Below are 24,781 nucleotides of genomic sequence, written 5' to 3'. Positions count from 1 at the left end.
TGCTTTCTAAAAGGTATCAGCAGGCACCAGGTTACAGGCTTCATTATTTATTTTCTTTTCAAAAAAATACATTAATTAAATTTCTGAATGTATCTATTTAGACAAAGAGATATGAAAAACTAACAAAAATGCTCAAAGCTCAAGGCTACACCTCTATCATTTAGACAAAGCCCTTTTGTCTTCATAAAAATGTCTGTTTCACAGCTGCTATATAAAAAAGACTTGATTTTGATGTCTGTTGCTTCAGTAAAAATCATTAAACAGAAGCTCTATGATCCTTAAAAGAACTCTGCCCTGAGACACACTTATATCACAACTTTCACTGTTGAATGTCTGCCCCGAAATGTGCTAGAAAAGAGAAAAATAAGTCTGACCTGCAAAGATCCCGGATATGCCTCAAAGCCTCATATACTAACAAACAGTGATGCAACCACAGTCATTCTGTGAGATTATGAGAAGACAAATCAATAATCTAAATCACTCCAAGAGACCTCTCATTTGGGGAATGAGTTCAGTGAAACAACACTGGAGAATTGTGCAGTGCAGAGGAGACCGAAAGTGCATTTTTCATCTATGTCACATTGTGCAACATGGTGATGTGCTGAGATAGAAAAAAGGTTAGTGGTATTAGCCCTGAGAGGCAGGGCTTGTGATTCCAGGTGCAAAGTTACGATACCGTGTTGCTTCAGCAATTCAGTATGCATCCTGCTATATGAATCTTTCAACCTCCTCAGTTTTCTAACCAGGCACTGTCTTGGCTTTAGTCACACTGATCCTTTTCTGCTCATTGTCCTCATCTCCCAAGGGAGAAAAAGGTCAAGTTCTCAAAGAATTTAAATTAAAAAATGCTTAATAAATCACGTACAAACAATTTATCTTATATGTGTTTCTAGAAACACGATGATTTTAAATTATAAACCCTCTGATGAACCTCTTCATGAGCAAGATTCAAAAAAACAAGGGTGATTCTTTAACCATTCTTCCAAATATAATTTTTTTCCTTCAGAGAGTGTCCAAACGTATTATTCCAGCTCACCAAGTCTCTGGAATGAATGTTTAAATCTGGTTGCAGTATAAAATACAACAAATTAAATTCTTCCAATAACTTACAGTTAAGAAGACTGAAATAACTTCCTAATGTACTCATCTGAGAAAATAAAATGCACTGAATGGTGTCTTCCCTTATCTACAGCATATTTATTTTGTCCCCTTTATGTAAACATCTTCTGAGAAATGATGCTTCCACTGAAAACTGACTTATTTCTATTTAATCATTGTCTCAGTCTCAGTTTACTTGGAGATATGCTTTATGTCATGGGGTCAAAATCAGACCTGCAACAACCCTGTTTGAAACAATGTCAAAAAATAGGAAAGTGCTGTCTCATGTTCTGCATTCAGTTCAGGAAATATAAATACAAATTATCTTGCTCTGGGAAGCAAGGCTGCCATAAAAGTTAATCTTCCTTTCTTTCCTGACTAGTACTGTATTTCACAGTATCCCCACTGATTTCTTTAATGCTCCTGGGACTTATGTAATACTCCTTTACTCTCACTCAGTCATTTCATTGACTCAAATACATCTTTTAATAGCAGTTCACAGGTCAACTATGGGAGTAAAATTTTAAAACCATGTCCCTTTTGAGAGCTATAAATACTCATTAAATAAAGGCCATTACCCCTGTGGTAATGTGGAACCAAATTCTCCTGAATGTGTATTTTTCTGAATTTAATAAAGGAAAACTATTTGGAATAATAATAATAATAATAATAAATACTAGGATTCAAAGGAAAACAAAAAGATAAATGTAATCCACTGAATATAGAGCTAGTTTATATTTCTATTTCACCCATATACAAATACTAGAAAACTTTACACTTCTGCATTAGATTTAAAGAATTTCTCCAAAAGGCTTAGTATGTCTTAAGAGGGCAAGTGAAAAATTTACGTTTTCTATATTTTTTGGAGCATGCTTTGAAATTCAGCAGACTCTTAAGTAAGACATTCAAGCAAGTCTTTGTAAATTTAAAGTTTCTTCCTCTAGCTGCATGGGAGTCAGATAATTTGCTTTGAAATTGGAAATACAAATGTCCGGAAGATATTAGTTGGCATCTGCAGCATCTCCACTGCAGGTACTCCTGCTGACAGCTCAGGACAGTAGCCTGCTCGCTCCACTAAAAATAACCAGGGAATTACAAAAAACACCATGAGTCACCTATACCTGAGCTGTGGCACCTCTCCTCTCTACCTCAGGCTAGCTAAAACCAATAGTGATATCAAGCCAACAGCCGTGACAGCTGCCAGCTTTGGCTGAGATGCCACAGCAGCCAGGCGACAGGTTTTGTGCTGCAGCAGCCCTGAGCAGCTGGGCGATGCTGGTGGCTGGCTCCAGCTGCCCCTTGCCCTGGCCAGGTGAGTCTGGTGCTGAGGCAGTAGCAGTGGGGCTCCATTTTGCTTGTCATCAGCGTGCCAGGGCTTCTTGTCCTCCTGAATATCATTATCTTTGCTCATTTGTAACAGGATGGAATTAATTAAATGTCTGAGTAAGGTCCACTGGAACTTCCTAATGAGATCCTGTATATACTGGCCTTGTCACAGTCAGTGGAGGTAGTTACTAATGGCAGGTTTCACCTTCCTCATACATCTGCAAATTTCTTTTCAAAGGCTTGTTTCAAATCCTTGAAAGAGGCCCACCCTAACTGTATTAAATCCTAAATAATCTCTTCTAATGACAATGTCTATATGCAGAACAATCAACGTTGACCCCACAAAAATTATCTTCAACAAATGGTTTTATCCTTTGATTGCTGTTCCTTTCCCACTGTGATACCCAACTTTTTTATCACAGAAACAGCTTAGGCAGCAGTAGGAAACTTACGTTCAGATCAGCAGAATAATAAACTATCTGATTTCTTTCACCTAAGAATTTTTGCTTGCCTCTTTATAAGCATGTTTAAAAATAACACTGCTTCTTCTGACTCACAAAATAAATCAGTATTGAGTGCCAATGAGGAACGCCACCACCACCACTAAAACAGGCATAGTGAATATGCTTCACCTTAGCTGCAATGGATTGTGTTCTCCTAGAGCTGCCACAGCGAAGATTAGAATTATCTCAAAATCTCACTGCAGTAGCAGACTTTTGACTAGTTATAATCAGATCTCTTCTGGTAATATTCTGTTTGTTCCGTGAGCTTCTGCATTGCTATTAAAGAGTCTGTAATTTCAGTTTAGATGGATGATGAGTTGGATATTGCAGTCTCCATGAACAGCTGTAGTATCAACATCTTTCACCTGCATAAATGTGGGGAGGGTTGATCTGAAGAATACTGTATCTTCGCCACTAGTTCAATGGCCTACCATTTTGGTTGGATTATTATTCCATATACAGAGAAGTTTATACAAAGAATATGTAGTACAATCTGAGGAGAGAAAAACCCAGTAACTGCAGGGAAATTCCCTTAGGTTTTCTCTAAATGCAGACCTTAACAGAAAAGTTCATGCTTGGCTGTAGAATCCCTTTTATGACTCTGCAAGTTCGATTGGTTGTATCATAATTCGTTGTATCTATGACAGATAATATTCTTAAACTTCCTGAATGTGGAAAAAATGTGAATATTAAGAGAAGACACCGATATAGACCATAAATTATGATTTTTAAAAAGTGGCTTTTTACTCTTGATTGCCATTTTTCTTCCACTGTGATATTCAGGAGGAGAAGAAATGTCTTCTCATCCTGCATCCATACAGTATTTCCTCATCGTATGGTTCATTACTGTGCCACTGGTGTGTATGGTATTCACTCTCAGTTCAACTTTTAATGGATGTGATGACTTCAGCTAGAGACAGTTTGCTAAGTTGTCAAACTTGAGATGGTAAATTCTTTCTCAGATCATCTCCTCTTCCTTACCTTTTCAACTAATCACAATTTATGATTTGCTTTCACTGACATAAACTTAATGTTAAATCAAGAAATACTCAAACTGGATGGTAATATATTTGTATTGCAGTTTGAACTAGTAAGAGAAGCTTCAGTATGACTTTCCATCACTATGTGTCATTTAATTAGATTTTATGCACTCAGACATTGCTAAATACAAGCTTATTTGACTTACAAATCCTTATAAGCAACATAACAGGTAAACTAGGCTGATCTGCAAAACAATCCCAGGTACAATAGTGAGAATATTTTTTCCTATCTCCATGTAGAATTCCTGTCCTCATAATAAAACCTGAGTCATTTCTCAAATGTCCTCTATTTACACTGCCTTTAAAAAATCTCTTTAAGCTCCCTGGAGACATCCATTTAAAAATAAGATGAAAATAATGTCTGGAAAGTATATTAGGGTAGTAAAATTAGGTGAAAATAAGATGAGGGCAGTGTCTCATTGTAATAAGAATAAAAGAAAGAGAAAACATAAAGAATATTCCCAAAACCTAATCAGAGGAAATATTACTGATCGTGACCTAGAAAATTCCTCAAAAGTCATACACTTGAACATTGTATTTCAAACAAATATTAAAAGTACAGTAGAAAGGAATCTCTTCAAGCTCTTATCAACAGGGATAACTATCTAGTAAACCTCTATTCAGGTCAATTTTGAAAAAAATATTAAAAACATTAAATCCCTTTGTTCATCATGAAGGTGGAAAAAAAATCTAGAATTTTAACTTATTGGAGTTGAACTCTTTAGAGACAATATCCCAACAGAGAATAAAAGTCCCTTTTAAACTGGTTTTATGTGGTATGGTTTGTTTTTCTTTTATTTAACTTTTTTTTGTCTCCTGTTTTAACAGAAGTATCTGATTGTGCATTATTAATTTCACAGCATGTAATGAAATGATATAATTATTTTTCCATTTTTAAGGCACCTGTCCATGTTGCAACATACTTAATGTGACAATTACTGTACACAATCAACAGTGGTAATTTAAGTGCAAACTACTCACACATCCCTAATGCAGCTGCTTATTATTTTCCACCAAAGTTAACTTGCAAGTTAGATTACAATTAAAATAAAGCAATCCTAAAAAAAGTCATACTTATAATATTTGGGTGCTACAAGATAAATATTTAAACATAATTTGAACTTTGACTTAAAATAAATGTTTATTTTTGCACCTTATTAATTGTAAGTAACAGGATCTATTTTTGTTAAAATTTTTAAGTACATTACCAAAGAAAAGTTATTTTAAACAATTATTTTTTTATCTACTTGCCTCCTTTATGGATTTGAGCTTTTCTAGGAAAAATAGCTGTATATATAAATCTAATTGACTATACAACTACTTGATGAGTGGCCTGTTGTCATTTGTAGGTGTTTGGACTAATCCATGAAAAAATCTCCTAACAGCTGTCAAAGGGCTCATTGTTTTTACACCACAGAAAGACTTAGCTGAGATTGTGGCTTTAGATGTTAAAGACTACTGAAGCCTTTTATTTTCCAGGCTTCTGAATTACTCTTATAATATCCAGAACATTTGAGAAACAATTTTTAGCAATTTATTTGCAAGTTCAAAATATGATTTATCATTAAAGTTCAGTCACTCAACATGTGAACTGGAAATAAAACAGAAACATTAATGCAGTTCATTAAATAATTTCTATCCCAAGATTTTACTAGATATTGAAAAGAATTTAACAGATGTGGCAAATAAATTGCACGATGACTTACACTTGAATAGTCAGAACTCCCTGCACAGATTCAGGGAAGCACAATACACAAACTCTCATTTGCAAAGTTTTCTACTACATCTAGAAGTGGTGTATTTGGTCATTGTGTTGGAACACCATTAAAATGCCCAATGGCATTAAAATGCATAGCATACACAGGGAGGTGAAATACATGCTTTTGCTACACTGCTATTATTTTCTAGATTTTACTCAGAATCATATTATGATTTAAAACTTGCTTTTCCCAGCATTTAATCCTTCTTAACAAACAACAAATGGAACAGCCAGTTTTCAAGGAATATATCAGTTTTCACTTGTAACTGAAAAACTAGTTTTTTCTTTGTAATTTTTTGGTAATCCCACATAGTGAATAAAATGCCATTTCTAAACAAAACTGATTGCATATTCTGTACCTGTCTACATAAAAAGATACATAATTTAATAGTAATATTTTTGCATTTTATTCTCACTTTGTGCAGGTTGCTAATTCATTTTGATGGATGTCATCCCATCAGAATGATAGGGTTGTATACTGATAGCTACCGATAGGGATGGCAGCAGAATATGAAAATATCTGTTGCATAGAGTATATTATAGAGAAAGGAACTGTGTGTGAAGAGGGGAAATGGAAAGAGGTTTTAAAAATTTTCTGTGGCTTTTCACAGAAACTTCTTTTGAAAGAGAAATGGTAAAAGCATTTTTAAGATGCTAGAATAATAAAAGCCAGCACTGAACTGGGAGGCACATGGGAGCTCTTCCAGTCTGCTAGCCAAACAGCAGAATGTCAGAGTGCCGAAGCACTCTGCTGGAGCACACCCACACTTAGGTATATCAGATATTTAAAAGAAATAAAATTTATTACCTTAATAAGAACCTGAATATATCCCATGGCTTTTGATGACCTGAAGTACCAGAAGCTCATCACACAAGTCACACTTGATTCTTTCCATCTGGAACTCTTCACATGGGCTTTTTCATTTTTTAGGCTTATTGCAGCGGCTTCAAGATACAGGAATTTTCCTGAAATTAAATGATGTATTCCTGAAAAATTGTTTTGGACTTTCAAATTAGACTCCAAAACTCAGCAAAGCAAATGCAGAGATATATATGAAGTATATGTTCCATGTAGTTCCTATACTAGTGAACCTCAGCCTAAGGTAAAAAAATGACCAGACCACATTCCTTGTGTACTTGTTATATCAGGAATAAACTGGGAACAGCTTAAGATTTGGATGGGTCTTTTCAGAACAATGAGAATACTTCCATGTTTCCCAGCTACTCTGATGACGTGTCCTGGCCTAACAAGATTAGTTGCTGTTTTGACAGTACATCATACCATAGCTACACCATGATAAATTCCAGATTAAGTTTTCTGAAAGATAACCTTCAAAACAGCAAGCCACACTATACTAAAACTTGTGAAACAGAAAAAACACACCTTCATTCATTTATAAATCATTAGGTATCCCTACTGATTCATATTACCTTTGGCCATCTGTACTCTCTAATGTATGAATATTAACTCACATTTAAATTATTTAGTCAGGATATTGCAAAAATAGATGCCTACAGTTAATATTTAACCAACACTGTTTCCCAACACTGATACGGTCCTTGAGTTTTCCATTTTTATTTTTAATCAGAAGTATAATAAATTATGCAAGTTTTAAAAATATTTTTCCTTTGTACAAAAACCAATGTGTAATTCATATAATCATAGGTGTAGTATAAATAACATACCGTTAAATTACAATTGCACATCTACTAAAGTTTGTATATGAATTAGACAAAAAATTTTTACTTCATTAGAGATAAAGTGTGCTCACTCTAACTTTGACACTTCTCTGGCTAAGTTACAACGATAGATGTTTGCCATAATGTTATGGGATGAGAAACTTCCTTTTTCCCTGAGGTCAAGAACATATTTAACAAGTGTAGTGACATATTCATGATGATATTTTTTTAAAAAAAAGGTAATTAGAAAAAGCAAATGAACTTATTTTTTCTACATCTGCTATTTTGTCTGTTAAAGAAGTCATGTACATTCAAGATCTCAAAAACATGCCATATCGTGGCATAAGTGTCTGCTAGGAAGATGAGACTAGACTGGGTTGGGTGCTGGGCACATTGATGTTTAATATTAGACAAATGACTTCTGCTTAGCAGAAACCAGACAAAACTGAAGCAATCCAACCCAAAAAACTTTCACAGTCTTCTTTGGAAGGAAACGTGTCTGGCTGAGGTGGTAGACAAGGGACATTCTGTAAGACCCCTTGACCTAAATGACTGGGACCTGTACTGTGGGACAGTGGACTGATCACAGCTAGATGGACTGATCACTGCTAGACAAGCTTGGCCAGGAGATAATAGGACAAATGACTTAAGTCCAACCAGAATGATATAATTCTAGTAATATGTACATTTTCAGCATCTTAATGTTGAAAATGGAGGTCCTAATAGGGGTTAGAATTAAGCAGTTGCTAGATATAACCTCAAGAGCTATGGTTTTGAAAGTAAGTGTTGAAATCCATCTTTGTGTAAGGACTGATCACTGAATACTGCGGTGTTCTCTACTGTATATGGCATTTTAACAACTGAGCTAAATTTTGGTTTCATTCTCTTATGATGAACACAATTATTAAGTGCTATCAATTCTAACAATACGGCCAGATACCACTTTCATCTTTAAAAATTTGACTGCATTACAATTGTGAAAAGTGAAATTAATTCTAAATATATTTATTTGAGAACACAATTTCAAGACTATAGGGCAGCTCTTGAGTAAGAAATGGAGAATTTAACCTGTTTGATTACTCACCACAACAAAAACACTTGCAGATTATAGGGTAAATTCCCAGGTTTGAGAATGATTTCAGCAGCCATTTTATTCATACATGAAGTGTATTCAACAAATATATCATGGAGATACCTAAATCTATGTTCTAACAGAACTGGCTATTTTAAAAGCCAAATGAAAGACAGGGACACATTGATGGGCAATTCTCTTGTACTGCATCTTGCTTTGAGATCAGTGAAATGCAGCCAGGCTGGATTGTCTCAAAATTTTAAAACATATGAACACATAATCTGTGTGTTTATTTGTGCCAGTTTCACCCTCAGTCACCTTGGCAAGCTTTCACTAGCCCCTGAGTTTCTACATGTCTTCAAGTAAGCTTTGGTTTTATTGGGTTTTGTCCTTCAGCAGTTCATATAAACTTTCAACAACTACTAAATACAACTCCCACGCCTTTGTGCAACTCTGCTGTGGAATATTTCAATTTAAGACCAGTTCTGAGCTCAGCTTCAGTTACATCTTTGCCTGAGCTATGGGACCTTCAAAGGCAGAGGATGAAGGCATCGAGTTTGTAAGAAGAACTAGAACAGATAACTGGGTGCTTTGGCCAAAATAAACCAGGAGCTGCACTGCCACTAACAAAGGAGGTTTATTTAATTAAATTCATTTGTTTAAAATAACCTAAAATTAAGCTATGAATAGTCACTATGGGTAACTTTAAGCTTCATGGAAATTAGCTCAAGCTCTGGAGAAGCAGGAACCAGTGGATCCTAGCTGAGCTAACTCACCCTTACAAGCTGCAGCTAGATCAAATGCCTCTCTCCTGACAATTAACAAATAATCTTGCTCGACTCATACAGCAATACTGAAAGGAGAAACAACTGAGAATCAATTTTTCCTAACTTAAAGTCATTTTACAACAGTAATTAATATTTTGATATTGTTACACATCTAATTCATTATAAATGACATCCTGATTAGGCATGGTAGAACCCCTCTGCTGCCTGTGAAAGAAGGTATGAGAAGCTCCATGAAGACAATTCATATCTTATTTATGAACTGACAACATACCAGTTCTATTTCCAAACGTGTGGTCCCCAGGAGGTCTATGACTTTGAGGTGAGCTGACCCCTAGCATCCAGTTAAAACTGTCTGCCAGGGAATTTTGCCAGCCACATCTGCCATTCTCAAAGGTGCAGGAAGTTCCGCATTCACTCTCATCTGTATTATCCCCACAGTTGTCTTCAAAATCACAGCTTTGTTCTGGTCTGTAACACTTGCCATTCTGACATTGCCAATAGCCATGTGAGCAGGAGCCTGAAAAGAGAAGAATGGGGGTGTCCTGGTGAATCACGCTGCCATGCATCCCAGCAAGGTTACTGGAAGGTTACATCTCAGAGAGTTTGATATTTAGGAGGAGGAGGGTGGTCCAGAGCAGTTTTATTAAAAGCCTTTGGTTCCCCTGAAGTGCCAATCCATTATCAGTTTATTTCTTTTGTATTTTGTCAAGAGATTGCCTAAATAAATGACTGTTTCCCTTGTAAAGCCTTTGAGGGCAAGTTCCAGCCAGGCATTCCTTCACTAACAAAGCTTTCTAGTCTGACTTAATTGCTGACATTCTCTTTTCATGTGGTGTAGGATTAAACCATTTCATTTTAGCTCCAAATTTGAGCTTTGTTTGCAGCCCCAATTTGGAAGAAAAAGCTTCTTCTATTTTAGCTACAGAGGTTTGCCTTTTAATGGATTTTTTTTTTTTTTTTTTTAGGTGAGTTCAGTGGCTTGATCTGTCTTTTTTGTGCACTATTCCTGGCATCATTAAGGGATAATTCTAATATTATTCAGCCTAAAAATTGTAGGACTCCTTTCACAGGATCCATTTCCAAGCTTCATGTTTTCATTTCAGATCAGTTTCTGCAGGGGTCTGGATAAAAAGCAGCCCCTTCAGTACATTCTCTACTGAGGAAGGGAGACTCAAAATTCTGAAACGGACCTTCCCTATTTCTTTCATCAATTCTGCTCTGCCAGAAATAAATGCACAAGTGTATTTTTATCTAAAAATAGGAGTGACACTATATTAGCTTATCAGACATAAAATTAACATATGCACATGTATGAAAGTTGCACAAGTATGGGAAGAATTTGAGTTAATTGATACTGAAAATCACATAGTACTAAAACCGTATTTCCATTACCACTACCTCAATTTAAAGAAGGACCTGATGGATCTAAATGAAATTCACATAGTCTGGATTTTATTAAGGGGTCAGAATAACTGCTTTATTAACAAAAAGAAAGTAAGAGATGAGGTATTCAGTTGGTGCACTGGCAGCCTCCACCCTTAGGACTTTTTTTTTGCCAGACTCTAAATTACAAATGTCCCAAACTAAGTGAAAAAGCATTGCCACACACCTTTGATGTAGGCTTTGGGTAAAGTGAAAACAAGCCTTGAATCACCAGATACTAGCTAGAGCAAACAAGCATTAACCCCTCTTTTTGAAGTAAAAAATCTTCCTAACACATAGTTATTAAAAATAAGTAAATAAATGAAAATAAATATTGGAATATAGAAATAGCTAGAAAGTCTTCCAGGGAAATTATTCATTTTTAATTCCTGATTTATTAATAACATAAAAGTATGTGTCATGTTTACTCTAGATGACCATGTATGATTTGGCTTTAAACAGCTGCTCAGAGAAAGGATTTAAAAGTCTTGAACTGAAAGAAGCAAGTCAGAATAGAAGTCTGATGATGACCCAGAAAGTCAGGAACATCAGGCAAAGATCTTCAGAGCTGGAGACATGAAAAATGGGTAGGCTCTGACTAGAATAAAAAGACTTGTTTGGAGATCACAGTTACATGTTTATAAAAGCATCAGTGCAGTTTTTATTAGTACATGATCTCTGAAAATGGTCCTGTCCAAAACATTGGACTAACTGTATCAATGTATCACTCAGTGTCTAATTATTGCAATCTGCAAGAGAGTTGGAGACCATCAGAAACTCCTATCAGTCTACTTCAGAGCTTCAATCATCTGTGTTGTCTCCCAAAGGGCAACAGAGATGTGCTATAAAATTGCTGCCTAATTTAAATGGCATATATTTTTAGGAGATATTTATTGTAACCCCGCATTTCTTTCGTGTGATTGCACTAATAATTTAAGCAAAAAGTTTATTTTGTCAGCAAAGTAGGAATTTAAATTTCAGGATGCAGTCCTTGCTTGGAAATACTTTTCCTTCATGATCAGTAACTGCAATAACTATGGTGTTTTGAGGTGCCTTTGTAGTACTGCTTCCAGTTTCAGATTTAAAAAAAATAATAAAAAAATCAGCGAAGTTGAGAAGTGGAAGTCTTTGTTTTCTGAGGAAAAACAACAAAAAATCCATCTTGAATGGTGCATGAATGAATCCTTTTAAGCATATGTAATGAATGATATTACACTGTCTAACTGAGTCTGTAACGTGACTTGTTTCTGGATGTAAATGCATAGTATGTTTTCTCTTTAAATGATGTATTTCTAAGGCTTTATAATGGTAAAAACAAAATAAAACAAAACAAACAAAAGAAACCAACTCAAAAACCCCAAACCAAACAAACTTTAAGAAATGGTGGTTTTTGAGCTCTCTTCCTTTCCTCCCTACTTTTTTTCAATCCTAACAGTCCAAACACTCTGTTACTTAGATGCTTGTGAGCGTAATAGGGATATTTAGTTGATAGGAACTTCTGCATAGCAAGGTTCAGTAACTTTTTCCTCCAAGCAGTGTTTCCTTAAAGATTATTGGCAGGTAGACTTTTTGCCCTGTGTGGTGACTGCATCAACACACTAGGCTGCAGGGGACCTGAAGGAGCTCTTAGTGTCTTTCAGGTCAATCATCTCTGGACTGAGGAAGATTTACACAACAGAGCAAAACAGCTGCACCAGTCAAGTATCCCTTTGTTTTACATACCTTGAGCAAAATCAACAGATGAAACATTTATATTTTAAAATATGTAATTAGGACAATGATTAATCACCTTTATTTTATAAAGGTGTTTCTCTTAAATGTATTTTGAAAAAAATGTACCTGCAAATATCAAGAGAGAAAATAATCTTACTGATTATACTCAGAACTGAAATATGGTTTATCCTATATATCAATTAACTTTGAATAGTAATAAAGATAGCATGGTTTATAGGCTGCACAATTGAGACAGAACAGCAATAAATTACAGAAAAGGAATTTGTATTAAGAAACAGCACCTATGTGTGTTATTCATGTAAACTTAAAGCTCTGGCAGGAATGGTTGTGTTCTCAAAAAACGATTTCCATAGAAGAAAAATTGATTCTTTAATCTTTGAAACCACAGCCTATGTCACAACAGGACTTTTCTATAAGGCAGCTAACTTTTGTATCACTTTACATCATAGTAATAATTTATTGACTGTTTAGCACCTCTTCAAAAATAAAATAAATTTTTAAACACTGTAAAATGAATTAACTCCATTAATGTATGATAAGGTGATTTACAAGTATCCTTTTATATATTCTTTTCTTTCACTCTAGCAGATGGAGATATTTGAGGACTTGATTTTTTCCACTACCACTTAAAGGGTCTTAAGGTTTTATGATCTTCCTACATTTCTGCTCAGAAACACCTTTTACTTGAAGTCAATTTTTTATCACCCAAATTCTTTATCAGTTGTTTGTTTCCCCACAATACTTAGTTTGCCTTTTATTTTGGGATGAGAGTCCCTCATCCTTCCATTTATGAAGGTATAGCTATTTTTTAAAAAATTATTTTCAAATACCACTTATTACTTTACTATTGAAACCCATTATAATTTCTCACAAGGTGTTTGGACTCATATCTGAGCATGCAATCATTTCATTTTCACTCAATATTGATGAAAACAGATTGTGTCATGTTTGCGTGGGTTAGCAATGAGAGATTCCTAATGGAATTGTCTGATTACACACACTGAATGACCAAGTGGATGTCAATTAATGTAATTTATCAAAGTTTAAGAAATAGCTTGATCATGTTCTGTAATTACCTATAAGACAACAAACACTGATATCACAAAGGTCTAATCTAGTAGAAAGCCCCCCAACATTACATGCTGGAAAATGGAAGTTAGTGAAGTTTAAATAAAAATAAAATTATTAACTAACCATTGAACAGATAACTAAGGTTGTGATAAATTCTCCATCAGTTAAGGCCTTTAAATAGAGACTGAATTATTTCCCACTAGATATGCTTTAGTTTAACTTAAAATTATTTGACAAATTAAGGAAATCTCTAGATCAAAACCTGGTTAGTGTTATACAGGAAGTTAAATTACATATTAATAGTAGTACCTTTTGGTTTTAAAAATCAAAATGCAGTTGCAGACCTTAATTTGCCTGTATACTTATGAGAATTTAGAACAGATAAAAGAAATGTTTATCCACCCCTATAGTAGCAACAAAACAGAGATGAAAATCTCAAAATTCTGCATTATATTCCAATCTTCTTGAAGCTGATCCTTTAAATATCTTTGCTTATTGTAAATAAATTAAGTATGACAATTACGCTGATAAAGATAAATAATATCACAGAATCACAGGATGCTCAGGGTAGGAAGGGACCTCCGGAGGTCATCTAGTCCAGCCCTCTGGTAAGGCAGGTTCACCTAGAGGAGGTTGCAAAGGATCACATCCAGGCAAGTTCGCAATGTCCCCAGAGAAGGAGACTCCACAGCCTCTCTGGGCAGCCTGTTCCAGTGCTGTCACCCTCAAAGGCAAGAAGTGCTTCCTCACATTCAGGTGGAACTCCCTGCGCTGCAGTTTGTGCCCGTTGCCCCTTGTCCTGTCACTGGGCACCACTGAAAAGAGCCTGGCCCTGTCCTCTAGACACCTGCCCTTGAGATACTTGTATGCGTCAGTAGGATCCCCTCTCAGCCTTCTCTTCTGCAGGCTGAACAGGCCCAGCTCTCTCAGCCTTTCCTCATCAGGGACATGCTCCAGTCCCCTCATCATCTTCACAGACCTCGGCTAGACCCTCTCCAGCGGTTCCCTGTCTCTCCTCAACTGGGGAGCCCAGAACTGGACACAGCACTCCAGATGCAGCCTCACCAGGGCACAGCAGAGGGGGGGTCACCTCCCTCGACCTGCTGGCCATGTTCCCCCTAATGCCCCCCAGGGTACCACTGACCTTCTCGGCCCCACGGGCACACTGCTGGCTGACGGGCACCTTGGTGTCCAACAGGGCTGCCAGGCCCTTCCCCGCAGAGCTGCCTTCCAGCAGGTCAGCCCCAGCCTGCGCTGGTGCGTGGGGTTACTGCTCCCCACGTGCAGGACCCTACACCTGCCCTTGTTGAGCTTCAGGAGGTTCCTCTCTGCCCAGCTCTCTGGCCTGCCCGGGTCTCGCTGAATGGCAGCGCAGCCTCCTGGTGCATCAGCCACTCCTCCCAGCTTTGTAACATCAGCAACCTTTCAAGGGTACACTCAGAAAATTGCAAAAATACTATTGTATGTGGGATTACACTATTTACTACCTTAGTCATAAGCATTTAGCAGTTAATTCTCATAATTCAAACTTGTTTCTTTTTCAGTTCCTACTTTATATCAGCATTGCTTTAAATTCACCAGCAAGTTAACTCATGTTTCAGAATGACAGCAAAAATACTGATGATAAGGATATTCCAAAATTTGTTAAACTTGTGCTTCTTAAACTTATTATATGTAATGGTATTATCATTTATGTTTTCCAAACTTAAATCCAATCAAATCAATGTCATAGTTTACAGTTCTCAGAAATATCAGCATAACACATCAGTAGGCCTGAAAGGCTAGATCTACTTTAAAATATTTTCAAGAGATTTTATTTACATTCACATAGATAGAAGTATACCTGTTCCTAAATCAAAGCTAGAGTTCCTGTAGAATCATAATCTGGTATAGAGGCCAGAGTAATTAATCAGCAGGCTAAGAGTTTGACATCCCAGGGATAGGTGCTCTCTAAATAATTTAGATCTCTGAGTTTTTCCCTGCAACAATTACTCCATTATCATTCTTGCTCTGAGTTGATATTATTTTATGACTGAATTGTAAGTATCCTTAAAAAAAAATAATTGTTAACAAGAATATCTTTCCTCTAATATTTCACTAGTATAACCCAAGGACACAGAGTAAAGTGTTTTCATCACAGTTGATGATGCATAGAAATAATGACTTGTCAGCACAGGAATGTGAAAAATGCACCTAATTTCAAAAGCAAAGCTTTGGAAATCACGAAGATTTTTAAAGACTTTCAGAAGTTGAAGTGCTGGAAAAAAAAGAAGACAAAAAATACTACACATTATCAGCTCTTTGTAAACAGCCTGTTTCTTCTAGGATTGAGTGCAAACCTTTGAATTTTTGGTTTTGCAAGCCTCTCAAGTACCTTGACATACTGATCTGCGTTCTGAGCAACCGAAAGTCTAAAAATAACAGCTTCAGTTCATTTGCAAAGGGACTTTGAGAAGAAACCCTTAACCCAAGTTTCTCCCATGACAAAGAGCTGATGAAGGCTTCTCCAACAACAAAAACTTCCTCAGCTGACTTCTTATCTTGTCCATTCCCACACACAAACACAAGAGAAGTCCTTTTCAGTAATCAGATCCACTGGTATTAATATTCACATCCAGTAATATTAAGAATCAAAAACATAAACAGCAAGGTATCATTGCTCAACGTAATTGTCTCTATCCATGACTGAAGCGTCTTCTTTGTTCTGTTTGCTGGTCCTTTATTGTTTCTCATTAGAAAAGGATGGTTATTTACCAGTAACTCAATACACTTTAAGACTTACCCAATCTGTGAAACATTCAGTGTGCCCTAACATTGTGCTTTGCTGTATTTAAGATTAACAGAAATTCTGAAGGGTAAGAAGAGCCAAAGACAAGATGGGTGCTCAGTGGATCTTCATAGTTTATTTGATATACTACGGGCAGGGCAGGGGAACTCTAAAAACACTATTATAAAGAATACAAGCTTCACTTTCAAGTGCTTAGGTGCATGTGAATGTGCATTAACTCAAAAGAAATAAAAAAGCAGGTTGTGACTGAAGAGGGTCTTACTAGGTCTTTTTAACTCCTCCACTATTACAGTACTGATATACTAATACTGTCAGTATTTGAAATATTGCATACTTTCCCATGTTGTTTGAGTAATTCTACACCTATTTAGTCTATAAAACATGCTAGCAGGTCAGTTTAAAAGGAAATTTCCAGTTAATCTCTTCAGATGGGAAATCCCCATGGTGAATAAGAGACCCAGGCCTGGATTCATTGACTGGTACTCCTACTATTGTAATAGCATTGACTGTTTTGTTCCTTGCCAGAAAACCAAAACAAGACACATGTATAATGATTATTACAGTGTTAATCTGATGGTTTAAGTCTCCAACATAAAGAAATGGACAGACAAGGAAATCTGCTGTAACAGTACGTATGGATAATGGTAACAGGGATCTATTAGTTCTTACCCACAATCTTCCCCTTCCAAAGCCAAGTTGAAATTTGTAACTTATCTTCTTCAGGGTGGACAAAGAAATACTAAGACAAAAAGGAATCCACATCTAGTTTTTAAGCAAAGCTTTTTCAGAAACAATTGTATACATCATATGCATCTACTACAGTGAGAAATATTGAATACTAACATGAAAAGCTTAACTCATTCACCTGAGTTTAATCCTAGTAAATAAAATAAAAAAAATAAAATGAAACAAAATTTTGGTTTGCCATGTTCCAGCTCAAACAAATTAAATCTAAATATCTAGTGCCTGAACTCCTTAGCAAAGATACAGAATGAAGAAATGTTCCTTAGATATAAAATCTACAATCCTAAAAATATGTTTAAAAAAATATATTTTTTTGTTGTCACTCTTATTACTAGTATGCATTTTTAGGTCAAGAGGTTTAAACTCAGTCTTGCATCTCCAGCTTTCTCCACCGCATATAACCTCTGTGCCATGTGATAATAACTTGGTGCAGCAGATCGGAAAGGAAGCCAATCAAGCTGCCTTCTTAAGATGCCCAGGCTTGATTCCAAATTGTATTGTGACCTTTCGAAGCATCATTCAACAGCTCACCTAAAACGCGTTGTATAACTGTACACTGACACTTTGCTTGAGCAGCCAAATGTTATAGTGCTTTTATCAAGGCCTGAACTGATGCGTAACTGATGACATCTCTACCTTAGAGCCCAAAGTGGTTTAGTTGTGACCTCTAGTGTAACATTCCAGTCATTATCTACTTGTATGAAGGGTGGAAGAAGGTATGGCATTTGCATTTTCTGGTGCCTAGTGCAGACTTTGGTCAGTGGTTTTGCTGCCTGTGTTTCTGATGGGAAAAAAAAATCTGCCCATTACATCTAAAAGATGGCTTGAAGTGAAGCAGAAACCCATAAATCAGAGCAGTTTAAGGATGAAAAATGGGGTGCACAAACTCTGAATAGCTGAGGTAATTCAGAAGGGAATTTCTATAGGGGACAACCAAAGGAAAGCTGGGTAGACAGTGAAGTAAAAGCATCTGATGATGGTGTAACTTGGGCTGAAGATCTTCACTGGCTACACTGGAGAATGTGCACCTTTCACATTCTCCACTACACCTCAAGTTGTTGCCCAGAGCATATAGTGGAAGGTGGAGCTGCAGTGCAGTGATAAATCCCCTTTGTACAACTTGCCAGAGATGCCAGACTATGCTCAGTAAATGTGACAGGTGAAAAATGCTTCCTTCAAATCCTGCTCAAAGCCTGACCAACCAGCTCTCATTCACAGGCACAGCCCTGACTCTAAGACCAGAGGGCAGGACACTGCCCTAGTCAGATCTAATGCAGGTGAGAGAAGACAGTGGACGTGGAAGCCCAGAAGTTCATGAAGAACTAGAAGCTGATTCCACAGCTGAAAGTATAAACCAGAATACTTTTAGAAACCCCTGCTCAGGCAAACAAAGGCATGAAAAACCAAATGGCTTAAGCAGTAAAAGTACAAAATGGTCACTGAGTAATTGTAATTATATGTCATCAAGACCCCAGATGTCTCTTCCAGGAACTGGCATAATGGTTTCAAATTGTCATAAGCCTGTTCAGTATTAAAAAGGGGAAATAATGAAAGATGTATATCTATTATCAGTTGGGGATCTCTACTATTTATTAATGTCAATCTATTCCCTTAAATCAGTTTTAATATTCAACAATAAAGATGCAAATTACAAAGGAAGCTGCTCTGGAATATTCTTAGTTATGTACAGATGCGATGAAAGTGTGAAACAGGTGCAAGAAACATAATTTGTGCAGAATTTCTATAAACAATTACAGCATTTAAACTCTTTAACAATATCTGAGTAAGAGTCAGGTGTAAGAGAAACTACAAAAGTCCAAAATGGATTAAATTGAATCTCATGACCACTCTGAGTCCTTCACCTCTCACTGCTAAGAAGGAAGTTTCAAGATGACTGTATTTATGATATGATATTACAAAACTTTCTATCTATATTAGTTAGAATGCTGCAGTGAGCTGAAAAGGACACGATGATTAAAAGATTTTATTGATGTCTTGAACAGCCTTCCACACTCCTTTGAGCCTTCACTGGAAAGGTCAACAGGAAAATGAAAAATGACTTATGCTTGATGGCAGAAAGAGATAGCAACAAACTCTTTAATTACTCAGTATCTCAAAGAAACATCACTTCTAATATGGTCAGCTTTTCCCTTTCCTCTGTGTTACCATCATGTTTGTTCTCAGACAGTGAAAGAGAAAGATGAAAAATACACCTATAAATTCAGCATAAGTGATTTGAGGTGAGATTCTGAAGGTAACAACAATTACTTTTGGAACCTGTATGCTTTAAGATCTTGTAACGTGATTAAGTAGTTCTGTTCCTTGTTTTTCTCTAGGCAGTATGAACGACTAAGACAAAAGCATTTTTTATTGATTATCCTCATTTAACGTTAGTCCAATCCAGCACAATCATTAATTCCACAAAGCAGTAATAGCTTTTGTACCTCAATTCAGTATGTGTTCACGTTTAGCAGCCCTCTGAGATAAGCAAGTAGTAACACACAAGCTTAGCAAGTGACTGAACAAGGAAACTGGAAAAAAGTTTATGGTTGGAAAGAGAGCTCTGATGGAATTGTTTTATCCCACTTCATGGGAACCTGGGTTTTAAAAGAAATTGCTCAAATCATGGAGTCTAGTTTACTTTTATGAAAGGCAACAACCTCAAGCAGTTCCTCTGCCTTCAATATAATCTATAACTTTCTCCACTGCTGTTACCAAAAGGCTTTTTTTTTTGGTTTGTTTGTTTTCAGATAATGAAAGACAAAAGTCTAAATTTATTCATGACCAGTTCAGATGCACTGATTTGTGTGCAGGCTCTGCCACTCAGCTCTCCTTAGCTCAGAAAAGAAGGTAAGGGAAACACAGGAGAAAGTACAGCAGATCTGAAACCCAAACACCAATGCTACTCAAAAACCTCCTATTTACCTGGCCTAAATCTTCATCTGGAAGTCCAACAGAAGCTGAATACTTTCTTATCCCAATCTTCTTTCAAAGCTTAGCCAAACAACACTAGACAACTTCAAAATACAGAAGAATAATTTTATATTTATGGCTGTGGCAAAATCATGAGAAAGATTTTTCCTGTTGCATTTCTGCTTTGTGAGACAAACTAGGTCTCACAAATTTGAAGCTGGGCATCCAAATTCAAATTTTAAAAATCTAAAATACATCTCTGAATCTTTCCAAGTTCACAAATCAGTAGATCATGTTTTGTATGCACTAGAATACTGACCTGTCTAACCAAGCTCTCAGATTAACAATTTCAGCTCCTAGAACTTTTTATCTCCACTAATAGGTGAATCTCTCAAAACTCAAGAGTCTCAATCCTAGGTTATTCTTCATGGACAGAAGGAAAGACTTGTAATAATTCTGTGTTATAGCAGCCTTACTACTTTAGTTTCATGACTGGAATAGCTTTTTGACCAATGTATAACATCTACTTGGTAGTCATCTTTTTGGGTATTTACATTTGGTTGTATCTGTACATCTCCTAAAAGTCACTACACAGAATCACATAAGCATCCTTCACAGAAATTGATTCCAAAAGTAGTAAGTTGTAGGGTGTGTATGAAACCATCTCTGTCCCTGCCTGGCACAACAGAGCAGATATAGCTCTACTACAGAAAGGATCTATTCCTCTTTGCAGAAAGAGAGAGGCAGGATTTTCAATTAAAATAGTATTTATTGAGGATTTGTTATGCTATTGCAGAGAAGTTAAGCATAACAATGAAGTTTCTTGGATAGTGAATCTTTATTTGCTGCACCAGCTACTCTTTATTCCTGATCAGTAAACAAAGTAACTTGTTATCTATCATCCTAATTATGTTTTCTATGTCCCACTAAAATATTTGTGTTAAGAATTATGAATGAGAGATAAGTATGCTTAAAAGCTTATCATCAAAATCATGCCTGAGTTTATCACCATGGTATAATTATAACTTGCTATTGATACTGCCACTTGACAATCTGAGTCTCATTCACTGAAATTGGTATCAATTTGCTCCTAATGTAATACCTTGTTTTACCACATCATCTCCAAATTCACTGCATACAGTAGGTTGTTTTTTGTAGAAAATAATTTGTCAAGTCAGTTTTCATCATGCTAATAAAAGAATTGTTGATGTCACATCTTTAAATTCTTATGCATTCTCTATCAGGTTACACAAAATGCTCCAGATAATACTCAACAAAATATGTGCTCATAAACTATACTGTTCTACACATGTATGCACACATTCAACTAGTGAAAAGATCTGGAATAAAAAAACCAAACCAAACCAAACCAACAAACAATAAACCAGCAGAATTTGAGCAGTAGAATTATGGAAGCTACTTCATCTGTTTGGAAAACAATTCAAGTTTTTCTTACAACGCCATATAGTTGCCAACAGCTCTGTAAAAACAAGATGATAAAAAGAAAACTGGAGAATATCATATCCTACACAACTGCAAAAGCATCTGTTAGAATACAGATATTTGGGTAACTTAATTCAGCCTTATAAAATTACATTTGGTACAAATACTAATTCAGAAACCTTTCTGTCAAACAAGGCACATTCTAGTCTTAGACAAAATATGTAAATGATGTTTACATATGCTCAAGCTGAGCTGTAATAGCATCAAAGTAAAGATGTCATATATAAAACTTTATGCAGCCAATTCGTAAATACTTTTATCAAGATAAAAATCTTGTACTAAGTGTCTGTAAAACATGGCAGTGCTGAGTAAAACACACAGAAAATTACAGTCTATCTTAGTTCAATTACACCAAAGCCCTTTAAAAAAGAAGTAAACACAGACTAAACAAGAAAGTCTATGTGAAGGCCTTCTCCCATAACAGCTATGAATTATTTCTATCCTCTTAATTTCTAGTATTTTGGAGGCAATATTCTGACCTTTTAAATTTTTCTCTGAAGCTGATCTGGTATCAGCCATCATCTACAACCTCTGCTGTGAAACCTTTGCACAGTAATACTGAAGGCATCAGTTTCCATAGTATTACCTGCCACAGACCATTCAGTGTGAGTCCAGTGTCTTAAATTGAAACCAGTGTCTCCTTAAAGCCTCAGTCTTGAATACCTGCAGTATCTAGGTGTGCAACAATTTTAATGCATTTCCATGTGCAAAAATGCCAATGACCTGGTCTGAGTAGACAACAGAAAGAGTGGCTAAGGGCCTGAGCTGACACCTTGCAAAAGTAGGTGAAAGAAGCATGAGGATTCCAAAAAGATTTAGAATAGAACAGAAAGATCTAATGGAGACAAAATCTCACTCTGTGAGGTGCGTGTGCAAGGGAAATGTTAATAGAGGCACCAAGAGTGGCAGGTTGCAGCCATTGAACGTGACCAGGAGACATCACAGGGCAAGGACACAATGCACTGCCATCCCACATCAACTGGTGCTCAGAGACTCATTTCAAACTGCCAGCACTGAAAATTCATTTCTTCTGTCCCGATACTTATTTGAACTTCTGCTTTCAGACATACTTCTTAGCAGCTAGTCTGTGGAGACCCAAGAGCTAAGGCAAATTTTGGAGATGTTAAACCGTTTTGCAAAACAGAAAAACAGTGCTGACAGTGCCCTACCTCCAAGGACCTTTGGTGATATTAATCATGTTCTGTTGTCCAGCTTCTAGAGCTGTAATCATTATGGACACAGTCCAGGCTCTGCTCAGACTGCTGATCCAAACAGTCTTTGAGTTTTCACATTCAAGGTATTAGGTTTGGGAATACCTAGGGGAAACATTTTGTTTCTTTGGGACAAAATTATAATAAAGTATGACAAACTTCTGCAAATTTATGTACTTTTATTTTATATGCAAATAATGCAATCTGTTTGGGACAGAAATGTATCCTAAATCCCCACAGAATGTTGGAAAAAAACTATTTGTAGCTCCTATGTATCCTTAAAATTACAACCCATGCTACATTTTTGTAATTATTTGGTAAATTAGACTAGTATAAATAAATGTGAATTATTAAATTATTTATGTATTTTAGAACACATTATTTTTAAACCATCATACAATCTGGTATGGCTAGAGCTCGAAAACAAAGGACATAAAAGAGAGTCCTAGCTACCAACAAAAAGAATAAACTGTGGAATGAAATAGGTGGACCAAAAGCAGATATTTCCAATTAAATTGATAAAGTACAGTGATTATAATTGCATGGACTTGGAATGTAGCTGGAGAAAGCTTCACAGAATCAGAAACTAAAACATAAAAATCCAGGCTATATATTTTATCTCCTTCACTGTCAATAAAAGGAAAATTTTCTCATAACAGTTGGACAATATATGTAGAAGTTTAATTCAAGTCACCTGCTTGCATGACTACTCTTAGCTTTATGTCCAGCTACTAAACCAATCTACTCATTCTACAGTATTTCCACCTTTTTTTTTTTTTTCTGAAAAATATGGAACAGTTGTATCTTGCGCCAGGAACGAGAGAAAAAAAATCAAACATGTCCATTTTTTATTTTAAAAGTCTAGACTATAGCCATGAACTTCTCTTTTCATATTATTATATAGGTGAAAATGAAAATTTATGCTTGCATGGAATTTAATTCTAGATACATTGGACAGTCTGTTTCTGTTCAGGTACTAATTAAGAAAAAGTTTCACAACCTGCTGTATGCTATTAAGCCAACTATATAAGTATATTCTATCTTCCAAAAGTTCAGGGGCATATCAGAAGTTATGAGTACTCTTGATAGGCTTGATTTTTTGTTTTGTGTTTGTTTGGTTGTTTTTTCCCAGAACTGGTTTTAAAGTGTTTTAGACATTCTACCATGTTCTCTCAGACAACAGTCAACGCTGCTTGCTACAAAGGAAGATATAAATGTTTAGTTATTCAATCAGTTGTGCACAAGGAGATATTTCTTCCACTTTTCAGTAGGAGATCACATTATGTACTGAAGCATAAAATTTATTCATTCTTGTAATTATATATTAGTTAGAATAACTACCAAGGTTATTTCTATTTATGTCTCTGTAGACTTCTATAAATCTAATTATATCTGCAAAAGAGTGAAATAAGCAATATCCTTTGGTCTTTAGAGTACAGTATAAAGTATAATATTTAAAAAGAAAAGATTTCAGCAATCTGATTTTCATACTATTGTCTTCCTTTGCCTGTGTTCACTTTAATTTCAGTTATGATGCTTAATTTTACAACTTTTTTTTTTAATTAGACATTTGTGCTAAAATAATTTAAAAAATAGTGTGGAAAAAAACACTAACTAAAACAAACAAAAGTTTTCCAAGGTGATATGAGCTAGGAATAACTATGAATAATAGAAAAAAAAAAAAAAGTGATATGAAGTTGCTTAAAGTGACAGTACTAAGCCCTTTTTATACACTGGGCAGCCTTCCTGACAGCTATCATTGCAGGGCGTTAGATTTTCCTATCATCCCTGTAACACAGCTGCCAGCCCCAGGCAGGTGGTTCAGGTATCTTATACAACTACAATGGAGCTCAGCAGCCACAGTTTGGCAAAAGAATTGCATCCTGCAATGAAATGTAATGTTAATTGAGTTACACAGAACCCAACAAAATCTGTCTTCATATATGGGTGATGAGGTCAAATCACCGCCACTACTAAAGAGTGACACAGAAGACTACTGAAGATAGCTCCAGAAACACATCAGCCCAATATTCAAAAAGTGCAAAGTGCAGTGCAAAGAAAAAAAAAAAAGCTTCAGGATTTTTCAGGAAACAGCAAAGAGAAAAATAATCATTTTACTACAGTATCAT

At 35.9% G+C, this 24,781-nt stretch overlaps 1 protein-coding gene across 1 annotated transcript in view; it reads right to left on the bottom strand.

Annotated features, from left to right (window-relative positions):
• Window positions 1-24,781, bottom strand: part of MALRD1 (MAM and LDL receptor class A domain containing 1) — a 282,296-nt gene that overhangs the window by 131,352 nt on the left and 126,163 nt on the right. Inside the window, exons 26-27 of the mRNA XM_040589228.1 lie at window positions 9,538-9,783; window positions 6,535-6,692 (exon numbers count right to left, since the gene is read on the bottom strand). Coding sequence (XP_040445162.1) covers window positions 6,535-6,692; window positions 9,538-9,783 — 404 coding nt within the window. The remainder of the gene's footprint in view (window positions 1-6,534; window positions 6,693-9,537; window positions 9,784-24,781) is intronic.

This window comes from Falco naumanni, chromosome 4 (assembly GCF_017639655.2).
Source record: "Falco naumanni isolate bFalNau1 chromosome 4, bFalNau1.pat, whole genome shotgun sequence".
In the NCBI taxonomy this organism is placed as follows: Eukaryota; Metazoa; Chordata; class Aves; order Falconiformes; family Falconidae; genus Falco; species Falco naumanni.
This window is presented reverse-complemented; position numbering and strand designations above follow the sequence as displayed.